This window comes from Myodes glareolus, chromosome 12 (genome assembly GCF_982192425.1).
Source record: "Myodes glareolus chromosome 12, mMyoGla1.1, whole genome shotgun sequence".
Classification (NCBI taxonomy): Eukaryota; Metazoa; Chordata; class Mammalia; order Rodentia; family Cricetidae; genus Myodes; species Myodes glareolus.
In genome coordinates this window covers 11,884,486-11,907,233 of record NC_142037.1, presented here as the reverse complement: position 1 = coordinate 11,907,233, position 22,748 = coordinate 11,884,486, and the positions used below count along the sequence as shown (strand labels likewise).

The 22,748-nt window shown below is 41.3% G+C and overlaps 1 protein-coding gene across 2 annotated transcripts; it reads right to left on the bottom strand.

The window, feature by feature from the left end:
• Window positions 1-848: 848 nt before the first annotated feature.
• LOC148120114 (sperm motility kinase X-like) lies at window positions 849-4,471 on the bottom strand. 2 transcript variants are annotated; one of them, XM_087895871.1, is made up of 4 exons: window positions 2,116-4,471; window positions 1,924-1,963; window positions 1,234-1,317; window positions 849-1,146 (listed from the first exon to the last, which is right to left on the bottom strand). In XM_087895871.1, the coding sequence occupies exon 1, from the start codon at window positions 4,463-4,465 to the stop codon at window positions 2,663-2,665; it is 1,803 nt and encodes a 600-aa protein (XP_087751997.1). In that variant the 5' UTR covers window positions 4,466-4,471; the 3' UTR covers window positions 849-1,146; window positions 1,234-1,317; window positions 1,924-1,963; window positions 2,116-2,662. The 2 variants fall into 2 exon arrangements, with proteins under 2 accessions (XP_087751997.1, XP_087751998.1); XM_087895872.1 differs by lacking the exon at window positions 1,234-1,317.
• Between the last annotated feature and the right edge of the window lie 18,277 nt (window positions 4,472-22,748).

Here is a 22,748-nt window from a genome sequence, read left to right as displayed (position 1 = left end):
TGAGAGTTCCATGTCCACAAGCACAAGACCTCTGGTCTTGGTAGATAATGTCAGGTTTACTTTATGAAATTCAGGGACTATAGAGGCAGGTATAATGCTCATTGTTATTCAAGGTGACCTTCCCTTGGCAAACATTATTAGGGTTTCATCAGGGACATCAGAAGGCAGGGAATGATTTCTCATGGCAGCCCTGCAACTTTCAGGCATCAGGCTCTGGGAACAAAGGAAGAAAAGCATTTTCCCACCAACATGTCTAAGCATAGGCACTCTGCTTCCTGCACCTCATCTCACTTCCTCTTGTCAACATTAGACAGGATACATACTTGGTGAAAATGAGCTTCCACAAAAGATCGTGTCCCAAAGAACCTGCAGATAAGAGGAGAGAAAGGGGAACCAATAAGACAACCAGAGTTGACTTCTGGAACTCCATGGGACCCACCTTTACCAGACTGTTCATCATGGCTGTGTCAAGCGTCCAGTGGGTGTACTTTAAACATTGTGCCAAACAAATATCTTATGTCCAGAAGAGCATCTAAGGACTCAGCTTTGTGCTCTGTGAGGAGGACACCTGTGGACAGCTTTGGGATGAAGAGTGTGAAGTTCCTCCTTCAAGTAGCTGGTAATCATGGACCCTGCCCTTGCTCCATCCAACAGAGAGGCAGTAAAGGAGGGAAGTAATGGATGTGGGGGTCTGAAACTCAGCTGACTTCTTTTCTCTCAGGTCAAAGGTAAAGATAGCAACTTGCTTTAGTATCATGGAAAGTCATCATTAGACAAAAACAATTGTCAAAATAAACATCACAAGTGATCATACTGAGATTTGCCTTTTTAGAGTCTGGAGTCCATGATTGTCATTGGTTGTATCTCCTGGGTTTCACTGACCTGGCTACAGCATCCAAGTCTCACTTTTCCAGGCACTGCATTCAGTAAAGTATATCACAAATGGTACTTGCCTTAGTAATCACCCACTGATGCAGAGCAGGTTTAGACACATAAGCAAGAAGGCCTGCCACTCTAGTCTGGTTGTCCTTGCAAGGCTGTGTGCACTCTTGTTCTCATGGTTCTTCAACCCAGTACAGACTAAGCATCTTGCCAGTTGCAGTGATTGTTCTTCCATACAGGTGTAAGATGATGTTCACCCGGTAGCTAGGGGCAGAGGGGAAAGTTGAGCTACTTGCCACAATTTATATCAAGATCACTCTGAATCCATGACTCTGTTGTGTGTCCCCTTACCTTTGTTCCTCTGCATCATGAGTTTAATGACCATGTTCCTTGGAGTTGAAAAAGGTTGTCTTTGGCAGCCTCATGCTTATCTTTCTGTGGATCAGTATCAAGGATAAATCAAATGACAGATACCTCTCCAATACAACGAGATGAAAATTAGTAGGCTCAGTGCTGCCTTCAGCCATGAGACCCACAGATAAACCCTGGTATTCAGTCCCTTCTGAGTGGCCACTCTTTGTTACATCATTGGTTCTGCATGGAGAGTTTTCATGACAACTCCAATGTAGCTTTCACAAGAGGATTCTAGCTGAATGCTTCTAATCTGTAGTCACAGGATTCTGTCTAGATTTGACCCTTTGACCCCTGATGTGGAATTTAATCAAAAAGTTGTTTGAAGACTGCAGACTAAGTAATTTGTCCACTTTACACCAGGAGAATCAAGCAAGATTCACCTTGCAAACTGGAGCAACATTCCAGGATATCTTCTATTGTCTTACCCATTTCCTTCTTGCTTGCTGTCACTTTCCTGTTAGGAGACAAACGTGCTTCTAACAAGCACCCCACAGTAAGTACCCCTTCACCAACAGCTAGACTGAAGCAGCATGCAGTGGGAGTGTCTCCAGTGAAAAGAGGGAAGTGGATACAGGCACCCTGCCAACACATCAAAAGGAGGGGAGGGGCGGGGAGAAGGAGATTCACCTCTGTCCAGTGTGGAAAAAACATCTCCGGTGGACTTGACCTTGAAGGGAAAGACAGATGAATGAGTATTGATGTTGTATGTCATGAAAGACTGGCACATTGGGGCTTCTAATTCAAGGGTATCCTTGGGGGAATGTGGCACAGGGCTGCACTCTGAGAAGGAAGTTATTGAAGGTCAGCCATTGTACATACCTCCTGTTATCTGTGGTTGTCTGTGGAAAAGCCTGTGGTAGGAAGAGGCTTACCACCCCCTGTGCTGGACTTCTCTGTTGGAGTACATGACACTCTGTCATCTGGACTTCCTGCATGGCTCGCAATTTGTCTATCTCAGTGAAGAAAACTGCTAACCCGGTGTCTCACCCTCTTCATTGATTTGATATGTAGTATGATAATGACATATGGAAGACACAGTCTGAAGAACTTTGAAATATATACTTCAGAGTCTTGACTCTAATATCCTTCTGGATCATCTTTTTTCCGGTGGCTCTTCTCGTACTCTTTCCTGGTCTTTTTAGTTTTCTTCCCTCAAAGCCTTTGATGATCTATAATTCTTTCTTCCTTTATCCAACACTACTTTTGGCTGCCTCTACAGCCTCTACTTTTCAACCACTACTGTTTACTTTAGCTTAAACAATTTGGGGTAAAGGTGGTGGTAGAGTTGCTTTTGAAATAAGAGTTCCTAATTTTCCTACACTAACTATCATGTGATGGTCACAAAGGACCTTAGAAAACATATAGATTAATAAACACTGACGTGCATCTTGGGCACACCATTTAGCTGTGTGTGTGCACCTGCACTGCTCTCTCCTTCCAGTGGTGCCACTTCTTTCTGAGAAACATGGCTTTTTCTTGACAGCGGCAAACAGCAGCAGAGAAATCTTACACAATTCCCAATTCTCTTCTTAACCCTCTTCCAGCCTTTGGACAGACTACTGGCTGAGGCTGCACTTACATCTCCAGGAAGGACACCTTTTAAGTTGTTCTTGGATGTGGTCTGAAGGGAAGATCTCTGAGTTCCAAGGGTTTCAATGATGCTCATACCCTGAGGTGTCTCCCTTTCCTTCCTTACAGAGGGTGTACTCTGAACATCTGAGCTATTCTTCAGGGTGTTCACTTCCTGGGGTTTCTCACAGGGCAAATACTGGGCAGAAGAAATGCACTCAGAGAATGGGCATCTTGAGGACCACTCATTGCAAACCATGCTACCTACTGCCAAACTTTTACTCATGAGAGGAGTAACCTCAGGAGCACATGTGGGTACTGGTTGGGGAGGGTTGTCCTCCTTCAGGAGGCAGCACAAGGTGGCAGGCATGCTCAGGCTTCTGCTCCCCTGCTTGCGTGAACACTTCTCATCCTGCCCCTGATGTTCAGCCAGCAAGGCTAAGGTGGGAATGGCAGGCTCACTCACTCTCCTCTTAAGAGGAATGGACATGAGAGGATCTGCTGATGACAGAGCCACAGAGGCCTGTAAGGAATTAGTGACAGATTTAGTGTGGTCCTGGGGTAACTCGTGGTTTAAAATTAGGTACGTGGCCATGATGTTATTGAATTTTTTCTCACGTAGACTATCACTAATAGCCTTGGGGAAGTAGCCCATTTCCCACATAGCCCCCACAATGATGGGATTTGGTTTGTTACAGAATGACTCTGAAGATGATGGGAGTTTCCAAAATTCTTCCCTCTCTTTGATCCACTGGTGCTGCCTAATGTCACAAATCATGGGCCTCTGCTCAGGCTTCACAGTGAACAAGTGCACAATGAGGTGCACAAGCAAAACGTTTTGACAGAGTGTGTAAGGAATGTAGTAGATGGGATCCAGCATCAGCTCCTTCATGTCTGGATAGGTCTTTGCTTTGAATGGGAACCTTGCTGTCACCATTACATATAAAACCACTGCCATGCTCCAGATGTCAGCTGCCCTTGCATCATACTCTGTTTCACCAAATAGCTCTGGAGCACCATATTCAACAGTGCCACAGAATCCCTTGCACTTCTGCCCAGGGCTGACTCTGATGGCCAGGCCAAAGTCACACAGTTTGATGTTTCCTTTGCCATCAAGCAGGACGTTGTCTAGCTTGATGTCCCTGTGGGCAATGCCATTATCGTGGCAGTAGTGCACTGCACACGCCATCTGGCAGAAGATGTGTTGGGCCTGTTTGTGCTGAAGAGGGCCACCCCGCTCAATGTGCGTGACTAGATCACCATGAGCAGCAAACTCCAACACCATATAGGTGTGGTCTCTGCTGTCGATGATGTGGAAGAGCTTTATTATGTACGGGTGGTCCAGCTCTTTCATGATGTTGAGTTCTTTCCTATTATTAAAGTCACTCCCCTCACCATTCGCAAGGATTTTAACTGCGACTTTCATATTTGTGAGGAGGTGGCAAGCGAGCTTGACCTCACCAAAGGCCCCTTTGCCGAGGGTATTGAGCATGACGTAGTGATCTGTAATGGTCTCCTCTTCATAGGCGCTGGCATTCAGGGCCAGCTGCATGGCCTCTTCCTCTCTGATCTTGCTCGAAAGGTTCTTGATAATTTCCATGCCAACGTCAACTGAAAAAAAATCAGAATAAAAGCAATGAGAAGTAAGTCAAGGGGTAAATTTTTAGCTTTCTGTTTCTTCATGGACAAGTGTGACAGAGCGAACAACCTTACAGTGATCTTCTGGGTCACAGAAAATAAGAACAAACCAAACTCTCAAGAAATCCCAGAAAACATACTGAAGATGAGAACTGAATCTAAGGAAATAGACCAGATTGAGCACTGCAATGACATAAATGCTTTATTATTGAAAAGAAAAAGTAAAACAGATATAACCTTACCAAAAATGATCAAAGAAGAGAAAAGTCAGTTTAAATTTACAGTCAAGCTTCGGTCTTGTTACAGTAAATATTGCTACTTCTAAAAAATCATTTGGAAGACATTTTTTGACAACTAAGAAGGGTTTTATTTTGGCATAGAGATTACACTCTATTTACTCTGTAAACATATCTGAAGATAAAATGAATTAAAAATTCTATGCAAACCAAACCATTTCTGAATAAGTTTTTAGTTGAAATTTTGAATATGTATTCATTATTAAGTTCTTAATAACCTAATCAATGGAAATCATAGAATTACAAAAACTTTGGAAAAACTCTTAGTATATGTACATAATACAAATAGCAAAGGAGATTCAGCATTCCTGCAGAAATAACAAAATCAGAGGGAATAGGAAAAGTTATGATGCACAATTTACAGACGCTTTCCTATGCTGAAGAAAAGAAATGTCATTTCTAAGAAAAACATTTTACATTACCAGATACTAATGTAATCCTTTAGCAGACTATGCCATCAAATTTACCTATTTTTCCTGTCCCCAAATTGTATATTTTCCTCTGAGACAGTGTGGTGAATATAGTGATATCACTCTTGTGGGCACCATTATGAAAAATGGTCTTTAAATAATGTGAGACATCATTCTGTGTTAGTCACTTGCTTTCCTGAAAACTCAACTGATCAAAATTTTTTTCAGAAATCTATGGTATCAATCATACATTTTAAATGGTTTGTACATTTACAACTGGTTTTGAATTTTGAATTTTTTTATTTTTTCAATAATTTTGAAGGTTTTATACATGATCATTCAATTTACTTTTTTATATTCTTCTCCTTTGTAAAGATCTAGCAATGTTACTTTGAGGGCAGGTGTAACAAATGTGATGTTTCCTGATCCCTTAAGAATGAAGCCTATGTCCCAAGGTTTCTGTATTCTCTATGTAGAGATATAACAAAAAGCCTACTTAGGAGTTGATAATGTCAACACATTTCTCATTCCAATTCCTCAAGTTTCCTCATACTATTACCTATTTTGTAACAGTAAGATGAATTTTTAATTCTTCTCTCATATGTTCTACCCTGACTTGACTTTTCACGTTCTCCGCTGCTCCATGCCCTTCTGCCTATTCCCCCAGTTTTACCCTCCCTCCATCTCCCCTCAGGAAAGGGCAGGCAGGCCTCCCAGGGACATCAGTGAAGCACAGCAAATATGCTTCTTTAAAACTGTGCACATGCTATCATATCAAAGCTGAACTCAAAGCCTAGAAGTAGGAAAAGGCATCGTAAGTAGGCTGAAGAGTTAGCGACCACATTTCCCACTGTTATGAATCCCACATAACATCAAGGATATGGGAAATAACATATGCACAGGATCTAGGTAAGACCCCCATTCTGCAGGCTCCCTAAATCTCATAGAGCCACTATGAGTACCAGTCAATGGATTTTATAGGCTGGGTATCCATGGTGTCCCTGACTATCCTGGTACTCTGATCCTTCATTTGGAAGTATTTTGAAAACCTATGCTCTCATGAATTGTGAAATTGGAGGAAATAGCAAAATTCTAAACATGTATAATCTCTCAGAAATCAAAAGTTAGTGTATAAAATCTTGTGCAGATTAGTAATACGCATGATAGTTCAATATTCTTTGAAAAAAGTCACAAGAAAATCACTTAAGTACATTGACATAATTGGATTCTTTTTCATACCAGAAAATCGACCCCATGAAAACCACAATGCTCTCCTCTACTGCCAAGTCTATTGCTATGATGTAGCGCTATTGTTATGCCGTATTGCCGAATACAACACTCATGTACACCAGGCAACATGGAGTTGTTGACTGGTGCTTCCACTGCTAGAAGACTCAGCCCTGCTGACTGACAATCATGATACAGAAATGTATTCTGCATTCTACTGCAGAAAAAGATAATACTCAACATCATCCAGCTACAAACCCTAGGACAATGGTGACCCATTAGCACAATGGACTGAAGCAATATTGGAGTAAGTCCAATGGCAGTAAGTAGTCACTTTCTGACTGCCTTTAAGGCATCTCCAGGAAATGGACACCATTACCGACACTGCTCATGTGGGCAGAGAACTGAGTGGAAAGGTCTTAGGCTACAGGAAAACCTGCTACTGTTATTTTGCTACAGCAACATAGTGAACAAGATGAGTTTTGTTGACATACTGCTACACAAAGTGATCAATGTCTCAAACAGCACACAGAGGTGAAGCCCTTTCTAGTGAGAGATGTATCTAACCCTGAGTCTTACAGCAATGCAGAGGGACTGTAAAGTCTCGTAATACTCAGTCCCAATTGGAAAGCTTTGTGAAAACCTTCCCTCAAGTATCAGGGAGCTGAGGTAGTCAGAAGAGGAGGCAGAAAGATACTCAGGGCCAGATGTAGCAGAAGATTCCAAGAAAACAAGGAAATGGATGAACACATGAACTGAAAGAGACTGCAGCAATACACACAAGCATACAAAGGTTCAAGTCAGATGGGGGCTCTGGCATTGAAAATGGGAAGTAAAAACAGGGTTCCATCCCCAAACAGGAAAACATCAGCATTTGTTTCCTAATGGGAAAAAATATACAGTTTCCTCCAATGGATTCTCACTGGGTAACTTAACCACTCCTCTTGGTTGGATACATGTACTGGAATTGTGGTCAAGCACAAAATGGACTCTATTGAAATGTGGCAAACTATTGTGCTCATTGTCCTTTACTGGGGGCATTTTATAGGTCTTAATTCCTTATTTAAATTTGTCTTTTCTTTTTTAATAATAGAAAGTGTGTAAGACCATAACTCTAGATGGTATGGGAAGATAGGAGGGTGTTGAAGAAAATTGGGAAGGGGAAAACAATCAAAATACATTGCACAGAAGACTTTCAATGACAACATGTCAAGAAAATGAAAAACTGGTATGAATGCTTTCATGTATGGATTCTACCTGTCTTTCAAAAAGAATTAACACTAATATTTGTCTAAGTATTCAATAAGGAGGAAGAAAGAGACACTTTCCAACATGTTCCACATAGCCTACAGGAGCCTACTACAAGACCTGGTGATCTGAGCTTTTCTCCCTTGATCCCACATGTTGGAAATAATACCCTAACTTTCACCCACAAATTTACTTTGGGTTTTCATAAGTGTGTGTTGTAATCCACTTGTAGATAAGTAAGTAAATAGAGAAAAATAATCTAAACATAAAATCAAAAGAAACTATAAATAGGCAGTCTATGTACTTAGACATGAAAATCCATATTACAAATACTTGAAATATTTCCGCAAATTCAACAGCACATGAAAACGGCTGTGTTCATGTTCAAGCTCAGTTCGTTACTGAAGAACAGAAGGACAAATGTAACATGAAAAGGTAACAAAGAAACATTTGAAGAAGATACAGTTTACAATGACTATAGCTCCGATAAACAAATTTAATCAATTTCCAGAAATCAGTTGAAAATGCAGGTGAGTTTGCTATTTTTGATATGCCTTGCACAAAATGTAAATTTTGAGGTAACCTAAAACATGCCACTGAAGACACAGAAGAGAACTACGGTCAACCTGGGGAAGTCCACGATCTTGGGACATGGGTATCTTAGCTGGCACAGACTCTTTAGACAAAAGAGGGATGAACAGAGTCCTAGGTAGCTCGGAATCCAGGCTTGGGATCCTCAATCGTCAACCAGTAGGAATAAGGGCTGGTGTCCAAATCCCCACTCCAAAGTTGCTTTTAGGAAAGAGAGAGAGAGAGAGAGAGAGAGAGAGGGAGGGAGGGAGGGAGGGAAAGAGAGAAAGAGAGAAAGGGGGGAGGGGAGAGAATAATATGGGTCCCATTAAGACAAAAAACGGCTTGGAAGACAACAGTCAATCAGGCAGTACCAGGTGTTGTTTGAATAGATCTGAAGCGCCTCCTCCAAATTCGCAGCTTCAAACACACTGTGTAGGTACTGCCTCTGCCACTGGTGTCCTCGAAGTGAAAGCTCGGCCTTCAACCTTCCAGGACTAGCACCAACTGTCTCTTAGCCACGCGCAAATCGTGCTGTGCATCCTGATCTCTGACCTGATTGGTCACATGTACAGGACTGAGCCAATCAGATTGGATAGATAATTGGGACTCTCTCATTGGTCAGGTTGAAATCGTGTGACTCGTGTCTGCACTAGAATGCTTGGAAACACACTTTGACTGCACGTGGGGTCCTTTGAGAACAGCAGTAAAACAGAAGGCTTTGTTTCTTTGTGTGTTTTGTGTAGGGACATCCTAACTAGTCAGCATCACCCCGACACTTCTTCCTTTCAAGGATTGCCTTTCGGTTATGAAAATGGACTTGGTTTCTAAAGCTGCGATTTGTGTTTAGTCTTTTTCTTGTCTTTCCATGGTGAAAGGCTATATTTGTACAGTGTTTTCTTGTGAACACCCATAAATGCAACGTCAACAGGACCCCCAGGAATTCCTGTCTTCAAAGAAATAATAGTCTACAATGAAAAATCTCTTAAAAATCCCGGATAATGTCTTGAGTGCATGCAAATCTTTCTACATCCCCTTTATAGTTACCACTCTCTTTTAGTCTCTGTGGTTAGTCTTTCTCAGAATGTCATATGTTTGGAATCTTAACAGGCTAGTTTTTTTTTCTCCTAATGATACAATTTAAACCTTTATGTCAGGAAAACATAGTCTTCACTTTGGGGGCCTTTAAGTGAGTGCTGTAATTCAGGTCTCTGTGAGACATATCAACCCCTCCAACCACTCCCAGAGGGAGTAAGGCCTTCCTTGGAGAGTCAACACAATCTGGCATATCAACTTAAGGTAGGACAAGCTCCCTGCCCCATATCAAGGTTGAGGTTTTCCAACATAGTTGATTCCAAAAGTGAGAACATGCACATGGAATGGGTCCTGGTGCCACTGCCAGAGGCCCACTGCCACAGATCAAGCCTCATAACTGTCACCTATATTCAGAGGGTATAGTTTGGTCCCATGAAAGTTCTTAGCTGTTGGTCTATAGTCTGTGAGCTCCAACTAGCTCAGGTCAGCTATCTCTGTGGTTTTCCTATCATGCTCTCTTCCCTCTCTTCAACTGAAATCCAGGAGCTCAGCCCAAAGCTTGGCTGCAAGTCACTACATCTGCTTTCATCAGTTACTGGATGAATGTCCTATGATGGCAATTAGTGTATTCACTAATCTGATAAAACAGGAACCAGACTCCCTTTCCACTATTGCTAGGAGTCTTAGTAGCAATAAGTCATCCTTGTGTATTCCTGAGAATTTCTCTAACACCAGGTTTCTTGCTTACGTCATAATGGCTCCATTTATTAAGGTATCTATTTCATTGCTATTTCACTCTGTCCCTCCCCCAACTGGGTCTTCTTGACACCTCATGTTTTCATCTCCCAACCCCTCCTTTCTACCCCCTCCCTTTTTACCCAGGAGATCTTTACTTTCCTTCCTGGGGCTTTCTATGTGTGTCCCTGTTAAGAGTTCCTTTTTTAACCTGGCTTCTTTGGGGCTGTAGATTGTAGCCTGGTTATCTTTTGCTTTATATCTAATAATCATTTATAAGGGATTACATACCATGTTTGTCTTCCTGAGTCTTGACCTCACTCAGGATGCTTTTTCCTAGTTCTGTCCACCTGCCTGCAAATTTCAAGATGTCATTGTTATTTTACCATTGAGTAATACTCCATTAAGCAAATGTATCACATTTTCTTCATTCTTTTGCTAATTTGCATCTATTGAATCGAAGTATTAAGACAATTTATTCTATATGTTCACCCTATTTTATTTTCCTTTAAAATATATTATCAATTTTCTGCATGTATATGCATGTGCACTTCATGAATACCTGAAGAAATAAGATAAATGTGACTTGTGATCCCATGAAACTGAAGTCAAGGACACACGGAGAAATGGAGCAAGAAAGGTCTGTTTTTGGTTGCATTCTCTTGCTCTGAATGGCAAATTCATTCCTCCTCTGGCTTTAGAGCCCTTGTCTTCAGGACTACGGAGTATACTGAAAATTAGTTGAGACCTCCAGCCTTGTGGACATAACAAACCATCTTCTGTATTCTTTGACTTTCTGTTGGTAGATACCCATTGTTAGACCAGGTTGAGCACAGCCTATAAACCATTGTAATAAATCATATATGCTCACACATGTACAAATTTGTGTGTTATTTATATGGATGTATGCATATATATGTAGAAAAGTATATTACAGCTATCCCAATTTTACCTATATTCATGTATATATAGATCTTATATATCAGCTACCATATTAGTCAGGGTTCTCTGGAGGAAAATCTGATAGAATGGTATATATATATATATATATATATATATATATAAAAACACAATTATCATATTAGTCATGGTTCTCTGGAAGAAAAAAACTGATAGAATGATAAATATATATGACATAATTATAGAAATACTTTCCATTCTGTATGCATATGCCACATAAAATTTATAATTATAGAAATGTATATAATCTATAGTCTATGCGTATGATCATTGAAAAATATATCTATCATTTTTATATCTAGATATATAAAATATATCTATTTTATGTGTGTGTCATATATAAAATTTATATTCATATATGTATATATAGGCTATATTTTTCTCACATATATACACATATATATACATACATACATATAATTCTATCAGTTCCATTCATCTAGAGAACTCTGACTAATCAAGTCCTGATTAGTCAGTTCTAATGAAGCTATGGCTAATGGAAGATAATCTTTACCCCTTATGTTAATAAAGCAGTATAAACCCTAACCACAATCTGTAAACATTTTCCTTACACAAAATATGAAAATCTTGTCACGTGCTCCTTTTGACTTCAATTTTGAAGCCAAGGTATTTTCAAAATGCCTTTCTTGGATTGATTCTGCAGCATTTATAAGCAAATATCTTTTAGCAGCTGTTGCTCCATCCTCAGCATTTAAGCAATTTAAAGAGAGCAAAATAGCATATTGTATCAAGATTCTCTGTGTATTTTCCATCTTTACGTGGCTTTATTTTAACCTCTATTTCTTTTATTTTTACTTTTAACTTTTGGCTTATTGAGACAGGTTCTCTGCATATCTTTGTCCTGGAACTCCCTCTATAGACCAGGCTATCCTTGAACTCCAGAGATCCATCTGTCTCTGCCTCCCCAGTGCTGGGATTAAAGGTGTGTGCCACCACTCCCAACTACTCTCTTTTTTTCTTTCTTTCTTTTTTATTTCTAAGGACTTTAAACCATTTAGAGGTTTTTTTTCTTTGAATCTCTCTTTACTGTATCTCTCTCTCTTTCTGACCATGTGGGTCTTTAATTTGCTAAGGAATATGGAGAAGACAACACTCAAAAGCTCCTATGGCATTTCAAGGTCCTTGCCAGGAAGCAAGCTGCAACATTGTATCCATAGTCTGGACTGCCTGCTTGAAAGTCAAGAGTTGTCCCTGGCACGATGGCCCAGAAAGCTGGCATTTTAAAACAGTGCAGCTTTTTTCCTGCTATGGCTGAAAACTGAAATGCTTTAGTCTAGTCTTTCCCAAGCTTTCTCAGGCTTTTTGTGGAAGCAGTTATCCACGTTGGGTGTGCCATTCTGTAACATGAGGGCTGGGCCGGGCAGGACAGAAAACCCCCAACAAGCAGGCCCAGCCCCCTCATGTTACAGGAAGGTGAGCATTAGAAGCAGCAGAGACAGAGTCAGGACACCCATGGGTAGACTGCCCTCATGACTCACCCATATACAGGCACAGTAGGCTCTTGTGTATTACACAATACAAAGGGGCATAGTGCTTCCCCCAGGCTTATAAATGCTCTTTTCTAGTAGAAGCAAAGGCATCATAATTTAGTATCATAAGGTTTACATTATATTGAAGTCTTACTATATGCCAGGCACAGTACTTCCTATGTATTCTCTCCATTCATTATCACAATAGATTTTAATATATTTATTATTAATAATAGTATTAATAATAACAATACAGATGAGAAAGCTGAGGCCCTTAAAGATGAAGTAATATTTTCAAGGTCAAAAATCAGTGAGTGACAGAGTCAGGATTAAAAATAAATCTGCCTAATTCTGAAGCACTAATTAGTGCTTAGCTTCCATTGGAAGCTGTGGTTCTTCACCCAGTATTCAACTTTAGGCAGTTTAAAGTTTCTATCTGATGTGGGATATCCTTCTGTATATGTGCTGCATTAATTGGCTGATGAATAAAGCTGTTTCAGCCAATGACTTAGCAGAGTAAAGCTAGGCGGGAAATCTGAACAGAGATATAGAGAGAGTAGGCAGAGTCAAGCAGACTCCAGCCAGCCCACGGAGGAAACAAGACATACAGAAAATGTGGTAATGCCATGGCCACGTGGCAATACACAGACTAATAGAAATGGGTTAACTTAAGATGTCAGAACTAGCTAGAAATATGCCTGAGCCATTGCCCAAACAGTGTTGTAATTAATACAGTTTTTATGTGATTATTTGGGTCTGGGCCGCCAGAAAAACGAAAGCACAGTCTTTATTTATGAATGGTGTCCAAATATTTGACAAGAATTTTCCACATAAAGGCCGAGAAAGCTATAATAAAAAGGATTCTAGACAGACAAGAACACAGTTAAGCACAGCTTCTTGGTAGCAACATTTTCTCAGGTGGTCTCTGTTTGCTAGAGGCAAGGAGAGACGTGGCCTCTCTTTTAAGAGAGACTTTGTGACTCAGTGTTAGCAAAAACCGTGCAGCTCTCCTAAGAGGTCCTGCCACCAAACACTTAAAGAGTGTTTACGAGCAGCCAGTGGCATGCTTCTTGGTGGTGGCGTGAACCTAGAAACTCCACAGAGTTGTGGTAAAAAACATGGCTCCTGCCAGGACCAATTCCATGAAGCTAATCTCTCAGGAAGCCAAGGAGTGGGACAGATCCAACTGCCAAAGCTGTGGCTTTAATCTTAGCCACATATGCTTAGCAAATTAAAGACTCATGTGACCGGAAAAAGATAAAGATATACAACAAAGACAGATTCAGACGGGGAAAAAACACTCAAAATGGTTTACAGTGTGTTTAAAGATATATGTAGGCCTGGGGGAGAAAATAAAAAGGATCTAGAAAGTTCTTAAAAAAAAAAAGGAAAGAAATGTAGTTGAGTATGTAGGCACAAGCCTTTAATTCCAATACTTTGGAGTAGAGACAAGTGGATTTTTGTGAGTTTCCGGCCAGCCTGGTCTACAGAGTGAGATCCTGGACAACCAAAATACACAGAGAAACCCTGTCTCAAAAAACCAAAAATTAAAAATAAAAATAAAAACAATAGAGTTTTTAAAAAGCCACGTAAAGGTGGAAAATACACAGAGAGTCTAGACACTGTATGTTATTATGCTGTCTTTGAATTATTTGACTGCTGAGGAAGGAGCAACAGCTGCTAAAAGACATTTGATTATAAAGGGATTTACCCAACCTATATATTTTGAAAATGCTTTCACTTCAAAATTTAAGTCAAAAGATATGTTACTTTGGAGAAGAGGTTTTGCTTTTGCTTCCATAAAAAATGAGAGGCCGTGAATTCATTCTGGTTTAAGAAGAATAAGATTTGATTGAAGAAGACCCCCTGGAAACTTTCCAGTGGGAATGGATGGTCCAGATGATCTAATGTTTCAGATCACCTCTGTTGCAGTTTCTTCTGAGTTCTACATCCAGAACAGATTCAAGGCTGCTGGCTGAGATGATCAAGTCTCACAGAATACTCCAATCAGGACTTGATCATCATAATTCTAAATTTCTTTAGGCTCCCATAAGATTATCAGCACTCCTCAAGCAGCAAGAAGTAGCCTAGAAAACTATGCCCACATTCCTCAAAAATGGATCGTGGATGTTTGTCTTTGTTTAGAGTGTTGGTTACAAGTTGTTATTGATAATGGTCAGAAAAAAAAGCTAAACAAAGGAGGTAGATTCAGAGTTCTTGTTTTGAAAAGATAAAAGGGGAAATGCTGAGGGACAATGCTCTTGTACCCTGTAAAGATTTGTTACATGTATTGGTTTAATATAATGCTGATTGGAGTAAAAATAAAATGCTGCAGTAGCCAGGCAGGAAGTAGAGGCGAGGCAACCAAACTAGGAGAATTCTGGGAAGAGGAAATGGTCAGTCTGCAGTTACTAGCCAGAGGCAGAAAAAGCAAGATGAGAATGCCTCACTGAGTAAGTACCAAGCCATGTGGCTAAACATAGACAAGAATTGTGGGTTGATTTAAGTTGTAGGAGCTAGTTAATAATAAGCCTAAGCTAATAGGCCAGCAAGTTTATAATTCATATAAGTCTCTGTGTGTTTTGTTGGAATTGAATTGCTGTGGGATACATCTATCTACAGATAATGGGGCAGTCTTGTCTCTCATCTTCCCAACCTTGCCACCATTCCCCACCAGGTTAAGAAATACTTGCTGTGGTTCACAAGGATGCTACAAATTGGTAGGAATGAAGAATGAACACCTGCCCCCGCCTCTGTCTCAGTTTTATGCCTCTCCTTTTCTGTCTCAGTTTTATGCCTCTTCTTTTGGTGACAAACACTGCATAGAAATTCCTAAGTGTTTGACCACTCAGAGAAGCTGGGGGTGAGGATGAAGGACAGCGGACAAGCTCTGAATGCTGTGGTTACACAGAATCCCTCCAAGTTTGTCTGGGTCTGCAAGATGCTCATGGCACAGGAACCAAAGGGATGCAAATGAGAATAAGATCAATGGCATTCTACTGTTCCCTCAAGGCACAGCTTGCAACGGGGGACCAAGGAAGCCACTGGGACAGTTGACCCCTGACCTAGAAATGTGAAAAAGACCAGAGAGCAAACGGTACAATAGCAACAAGCAGAAGTTTCCTAGGAAAGACTGAAAATCTCTCACTATGATAGCCCCACCTAGGCTGGACCAGAGGCATCTTAGGAGACCTAGGGAACCGTGTGTTGATCACACTGGTCCTTTAGGAGTGGGGATCATCTCAACACCTACCATTTTGTTTATATAATCACTTACTTTGTAAGTGTGCTGGGGCTCCTTCAACCTGGCTAACAATCCACACTTCCCTGCCTCTGAATTCTTTACCTTTTTGTTAAATCTTGATCTTTTGGTATTTTAAAGAACCTGTGAAGTCTTAGATATTTTGCCTTAATAATAGGATGCCTTCACATACAGCTGCAATAATTGGTCTTCTAGGAATAAGCCTCTCCCGACACAAGTCACAGACTTTTCCAAGTGTTGGTTAAGAGACCTGTCTAGGCTGAAATCCTCGAAGCCAGTTAGGGAAGGTCTGCTCCCTACAAGCTCTGAAATCTGGATCAAAACTGAGAGGGAAGATAGGAGCCAGGGAAGGTAGAGAGGCTGTGTGCGTCTCTCTCCCTCTCTCTCTCTCTCTCTGTCTCTCTCTCTCTCTCTGTCTCTCTCTCTCTCTCTCTCTCTCTCTCTCTCTCTCTCTCTCTCTCTGTGTGTGTGTGTGTGTGTGTGTGTGTGTGTGTGTGTGTGTGTGTGAAAGACAAGGTCGATATGTAGAGGTCAGAGGACACCATCTGGGAGTTGGTTTAATTCTCCTATCATGAATTCCAGGAATGGAATTCAGGTTATCAGGCTTGTATGGAAAATGGTCTTAGGTGCTGAGCCATTTCAATGGCCATTTTCCTAAGTTTTCTTTCCATTAAAAAATAAAAACAGAAGTGTTTCTAATATTCCTCTCCCTCCCTAAATAAGCAAATGTTTGTACAATGCTAGCTAGTAGTGAAAACATAGGACTGTGCATGCAGCTTGGGGGTAGTGTGAGCTTGCCTCATACATGTAAGGCTTCAGGTTCCCTCTCTAACAATGAAAAAAGCAACAACATTTTAAAGTAACTAAATATCTTTTCAGTACAGTCAGTAATTGTATAATGCACAAGGACCTGATGATCAAGTCCATGCCTTTCTTATTTCTTTGGGCCCAGAAGAAATCATTATATATCCCCTGCTCTTTGATTTATTCCCATGTGTTGTATGTAGTCATATATAGGCCTATAGGGAATTTTCTTCAGAATTTATAGATTTCTTATAACTCAACACTAGAATGACAGCCCAGTGACACATAGGGCAATAAATGGATCTGAAGAGAAATTGTGTTAGTATTCAGACACACCCTGTCACAGCACCTCACACCATCTGCATGGCTGCATAGCAAATGGTATCTTGTCCCCTTAAGAGACCGTCTGCTTACTCTCAGTCTCTCTAGTGCTCTCCCTCCCTCCCTCCCTCCCTCCCTCCCTCCCTCCCTCCCTCCCTCCTTTTCCCCTTCACTCTTTTTGTCTTTTTCCCCCACTGAGGCAAGCAGATCTCAGCCTCTTTTCCTTCTACCTCCTCCCTCTCTGTCTTTCTCTGTCCCTTCCTCCCATCCCTTCCTCCCCACTACACCTCCTCTTTTAATAAAATTTTGCACTCAATCTCCATCTACATGGCATATTTGTCTGTCCCTTACCAGCCGCAGTTTGAACCTCACCCACATGCCACGTGACCTGGAAAGATTTCCAAATGTCCCACTGGCACACTGGAAGATGTTCAACACCATCAGCCATCAAGTGTTGCAAATCAAATTTCAATGAGAAGATACTTGATATCATTGAGATGGTGAAAATACAAAAGATAAGTCAATCCTGGTGACACAGCTCTGCAATCCCTGCACTTGGTAGAGGAGTGTGTGTGTGTGTGTGTGTGTGTGTGTGTGTGTGTGTGTGTGTGTGTGTGATATGAGGTTGAAGCTGGACAGCAAAATAGGGTCTAGCAATTGAAAAGCAGATGTTGCATGCTTTGGATATAAGTCACAGGTAAAGCACTTGTCTAGCATGCACAGGTGCTGGGGCACATGTTGGGGTGTAAAGATACCAGAGAACAGGAACCTACTACATTACTGTTGGAATGTAAATTAAAATGGTGCAGCCACTAGCACCTGAGCTTTTATATAAGAAAAAAGAGAGAAAACCCTATTACCTACTGCTTGATGAGTAGGTAAACAAAGGGTGGTGTGTTAATACAGTGGTCTAGTTTCTAGTCATGGAAAGAAGTAGAGAATTGATACATCGTATAACATGAATAAATATCACAAAAATTAAGCTCAGTTGAAAGTAGCCAAAGTACTGAAGAACAGGACACTTCTTTATCAGATTGTTTGATTTCTCTTATATACCCAGAATGAGACACTTGAAACAGAAAGTTAGATGGGTAACTAATAGGTGGTGGGGGTCTGGAGAAATGAAGAGTAACTACTAATGAATAAAGGGTTTTTTCTCGAATGACAAAATTATTTTAAAAGTAACTAGAATGATGGTTGCATAATTTTAAGAACATAGTAAAAAAAACATACTGGGTTATATACTTGAAAAGAGTGAACTTACTACATAAATGTATTACTTCTCAATATCTATAGATCACATTTATTTCATGTCTATGTATGTTTTGTCTGCATACATGTGTGTTCACTCTGTGCATGTCTGGTGCCTGCAAAGAAACAAGAGGGTGTTGGATCCTCTAGATATAAATTTACAGGTATCTATGAGCTTCCTTACATTTGGGTGTGATTGTAGGTTGAAGGGTTTGTGCTGAGAGGTATTGAGGACTATTTTTCTCCTCCTGGAGCATGCAGAGTACCTTCCAGTACATTGAACTGTGGTTTGTAGGTAAATAATGTAGTTAGACATCAGCTCAACTTCTCCATATTCAGGGACAGAAGTGTTACCTCCAGAAACAAGACCTTAACAGCAGGTTGTGTGAGCAACCAAGAGCCTTGGCAATAGCCTGTGCTATTTGGTGGTTTCCATGGGTCCCTTTGGTTAATGACTCAAGAGGCTGTAACCTGTTCCTGGCACTGGAGGTTTAATTTGGTGGCACATGATATCTAGTTGAAGTCTTCTCTCCCCTGTTGTTTTTGTCTCCTTGTGGATTCCTTTCACATGTGTACAGGAAGCTTCTGAGGGTAGTTGCTGTCCATATAGTTTTTCAAAGGCCTTCAGTATTTGTTGTCCCTCTCCATTTCCCCTCCTTTACCTTTCTGTCCCATCTCCCTTTCATTAAACCACCCAACTCTAGTTTTTCTCTATAGCTACATAACACTATAGATATTTTTCCTTTCCTTGAGAGATAGTGTCCTCCCTTCTGGTCCCTTACTAGGTTCCATACCTCTGTGGAGTATTCAGAATTGAGGTTCCCATATCAGAACCAAAACATCCTTAAAAGAGAAAACATAACAATATTTGTCTACATGTACTGAGCACTGTATGCTTTTGTCACTGGAGTCTGACATGGGCATGCACAGAACACACACATGGTGCTCAGTTGCTGAGTACCATTGTGAGCTCACAGTGCATCACTATGCCCATGGAATTGTGTTGCTAAGAATGAAGCAGAGTTCAGCTCACATTGAACCAAGGATCTGCCCAAGCAGGACGCTTATTTGGTTCAGTGGGGATACTTAGTCATTGTTTTGGAACATTTACTGTTGGGTTTGTGAGGGTGTGGGTGGCTAACTGGGAAGGCAGGGAGGGACAGTAGGACCAGGAGGGCTGGGAGGGCCAGGAGGGCTGGGAAGGCAGGGAGGGCAGGGAGGCCCAGGAGGGCAGGGAGGGAGGGACAGGAGGTCAGGGAGGCCCGGGAGGGCAGGGAGGGCAGGGAGGGCAGGGGGAGCCAGGAGGGCAGGGAGGACAGGGAGGGAAGGGAAGGAAGGGAGGGCCAGGAGGGCCTGTGGAGCCTTGAGGCTCAACATGTGGGAGGATTTTGAATATGATGCTCTTACAGTTAGAGCCCCTCAGTGGACTTGTTGGTACACCCGCCTGTGGCCTGCCTGCCTGACTTGTGGGTGCTTGGGTCAGAGAAGGCAGCATTTTCCCCTTAATTTAATTGGTTATGATCCCGTGGGGAGGTTTCAAAGGGCGGCCAGTGTGGGTGATGTTGCTCTAGTGGAGCGATACATGAATGACAGAAAACATCATGTCAATGAATGCGACCAGAGGGGCAGGTAATGGGGCCTGGGGAGGGGGGAGGGCCAGGGGGCAGGAGGGGCAGAAACTGTAGGGAACAGTCAGGGTATACCAGGGAGAAACATACCTTCCAGATCTGCAGCCTGAGGGAGGGCAGATGTCATGCTTAAGGCTCTTCTTTCATGGAGACCTCTGGGTTTTGTATCTGCTTTAGGCTCCTAGGCACCTGAAACCTGCGCACCTTGGAAGGGCAGCTTCTAGACTTTCTTTAAGAAAAGCAAAACAAAGAACTTCAGTTAGTTTACAAATCCCTTTACATTGTCTCTTTTAGAGCACTTTATTGGGGGCTTTAAAGGAATTTAGCTAAGAAAACCATATACATCTTTTTATGTGTACACTTAAAATTTGTAGGTTTGAGTGTTTTGCCTGCATGTATTTTCAGTGTACTGCACAAGCATAGGAAGAGGGTGTTGGATCTCCAGGAACTGGAACCATGGACAGTTGTGATCTGCTTTGTGGGTGCTAGGAATCAAACCCAGGTCCTCTGCAGGAAAAACTAGCACTTGTAAATGCCAAGCCATCTCTCCAGCCCTTATGTATATGGTTTTAATGCTGTTATATGCAACACAGAAAATTGTATCATAAGATAAATTTTCACATATAAAGCCAACTCAAAGTCAAAGAAACCCACAAAAAAATCACCAAGAAATCTTATGTCTGTTTCATGCTTGCTGAGGAATCTCAGAAGGAAAATTTCAACTTGAACTATAACTCTATCCCCCGGCCCCTTATATACATGTTGTGTGTGTTTGGGTACATATGTGAAGGCTAGCGGTTGACATTCTCTTTGAAAATTTCTTTTCATCCTATTAAAAAAAAATCACATGTGTGTGTGCACTTGTGGCCCACACATGCCCACCAAGTGTGTGAAGGTCAGAAGAGAACTATTGACAGCTGTGTTCTGCCACCTTGTGGATTCTGGGCATTGAATGTAGGCCATTGGTTCTGCCCGTAGGTGGCCTCACGTGATGAACCACCCTGTGGTTCCTCCACCTCAGCTTTTTAGACAGATTCTCTCACCCAAATCCCCACTGTGTTTGACTGATAGTCTTGGAGTATACTGATTGACCTAGACTTGCTGGCAAGCACGCTTTGGATATCCTCCTGTATCCACATCTCCAGCACCAGTTTCTCAAGGAGCTGGGGGTTCTGAAGTCGGGGTATCAGGCTTGCAGGGCGAGTGATTTCTCAACTGAGTTGTAACAAACACTGCAGCCCTCTTTCCTTGTCCTTGTTTCTTATTTCTCAATAGATTATAGGCAGGAAACAATGACCCTCAACCGTAGATTCTCCAGAAGAAGTTATTTACTCTATCGTTATTCAGTCTTCCAAATTAGAGCTTCATACAAATAATAGAACAGTAAATTATTGTTTCAAAGTATTTTTGCTTAATAACTGTATTCTTTAAAAACACTGAATTTTCCAGCTGTATTTATCCATTCTGCCAGTCCACTTATTCCCTGCATGTAACTTAGATATCTACTGTACAGCATACAAATCTACTAGCTCTCAAGACCCTCTCATTCTTAAAATATTACATTTGTCCAGTCAGCTTTCCTGACGTTCTATAAATTTAAATATTGAAAACAATGAATGATGCTCAGTTGAATCCCTAGTATTTTTTGTCTTAAAGATTTTTGAAAATCAAAATAAGGGAGCTATGATACCATAGGTTATCTCCTTCTGGATAGATTTGCTCAGTTTTTTTTAAAGTTACTTATTTATTTGTTTATAAAAATTTCCACTTCCTCTCCTCCTCCCAATACCCTCCCACTCCACCCACTCCCTCTCCTCCTCCCTCTTCAGTCCTAAGAGCAGTCAGGTTTTCCTGCCCTGTGGGAAGTTCAAGTTCCTCCCCCCCTCCCTCCAGGTCTAGGAAGGTGAGCATCCAAACAGACTAGATGAACACCTGAGAAAAGAAATAAATTAATAAGAAAATTTTAGTTTCTTCTCTTACATCAGAAGGAAATGCACATTGGTGTCTACTATTTACACTTGAGTGTGCCTTTACATAATAATCTGCAATTTCCTAAAATGTCCTCTCAATTTGTAGGAGTCCACTACACTACGCCTCTGCCCATAATCATCCAAACGTGGTAGCGTTGCTATTATCCAACATCTGTATCAATATTAATATGAAGGACGATGAAGGCCGAACACCATTAATTAAGGTAGCTATCGGGAAACACTTTTCGTATAAAATGGATTAGAAATTATCCTTGTTTGGTTTTTGTTGCTGTGATGAAACACTGGCCCAAACCATCTCAGGACAGGAAAGGTTTATTTGGCTTACAATTCCACATCACAGTCAGTCATGAAGGGAAACCAGGTCAGGAGTTCAATCAGGACCTGAGGCAGGAAATGAAGCAGAGGTCATGGGGGAATGATGCTTTTCCATGGCTTTGTCTAAGGCTTGCTCAGATTTCTTATACTACTCAGGACAACCTTCCCAGTCATGCCACCACCCCTAGGAAGCTGTGCCCGCCCATATCAACCTCAATCAAGAAAATACTATACAGGCTTTCCAGAGTCCAGTCTGGTCAAGGCAGTTCTTCAAGTGAGGTTCCTTCTTTCAAGGTGTCTTCAACCTGTTCCATGGTATCAAAACAAGGAAATGAACAAGCAACCTCCCCCACTATAGCAATGGCCAAACAGTGCTAGTGAAATGCTTTAATATCTAGGTGTGGTGGCACACCTCTGAAACTCTACCACTTGGAAAACTTTGGTGGGGAGGTTATGAATTTAGGAAAGTCTGGGTACTTGAGGACCCTCTCTCAAAAAGAGAGGGATAATATGCTTAACCTAAATTGGTCTGATCCAAGGGTAACTATTCAATGGAATTGTTGGAATGCTTATTCAAGTTCTTGATTTCAGTATCTCTTTCTTTATACAATACCCACAGGCCACTGAGAGGGACAACATAGAGTGCATCTCTTTACTACTCAGGCACGGTGCTGATCCCCACATTGTCGATGACAGTAGACA

Coding starts and splice junctions, on each gene's coding strand:
- LOC148120114 (XM_087895871.1), bottom strand. CDS start 4,465: ATGGAAATTATCAAGAACCTTTCGAGCAAGATCAGAGAGGAAGAGGCC.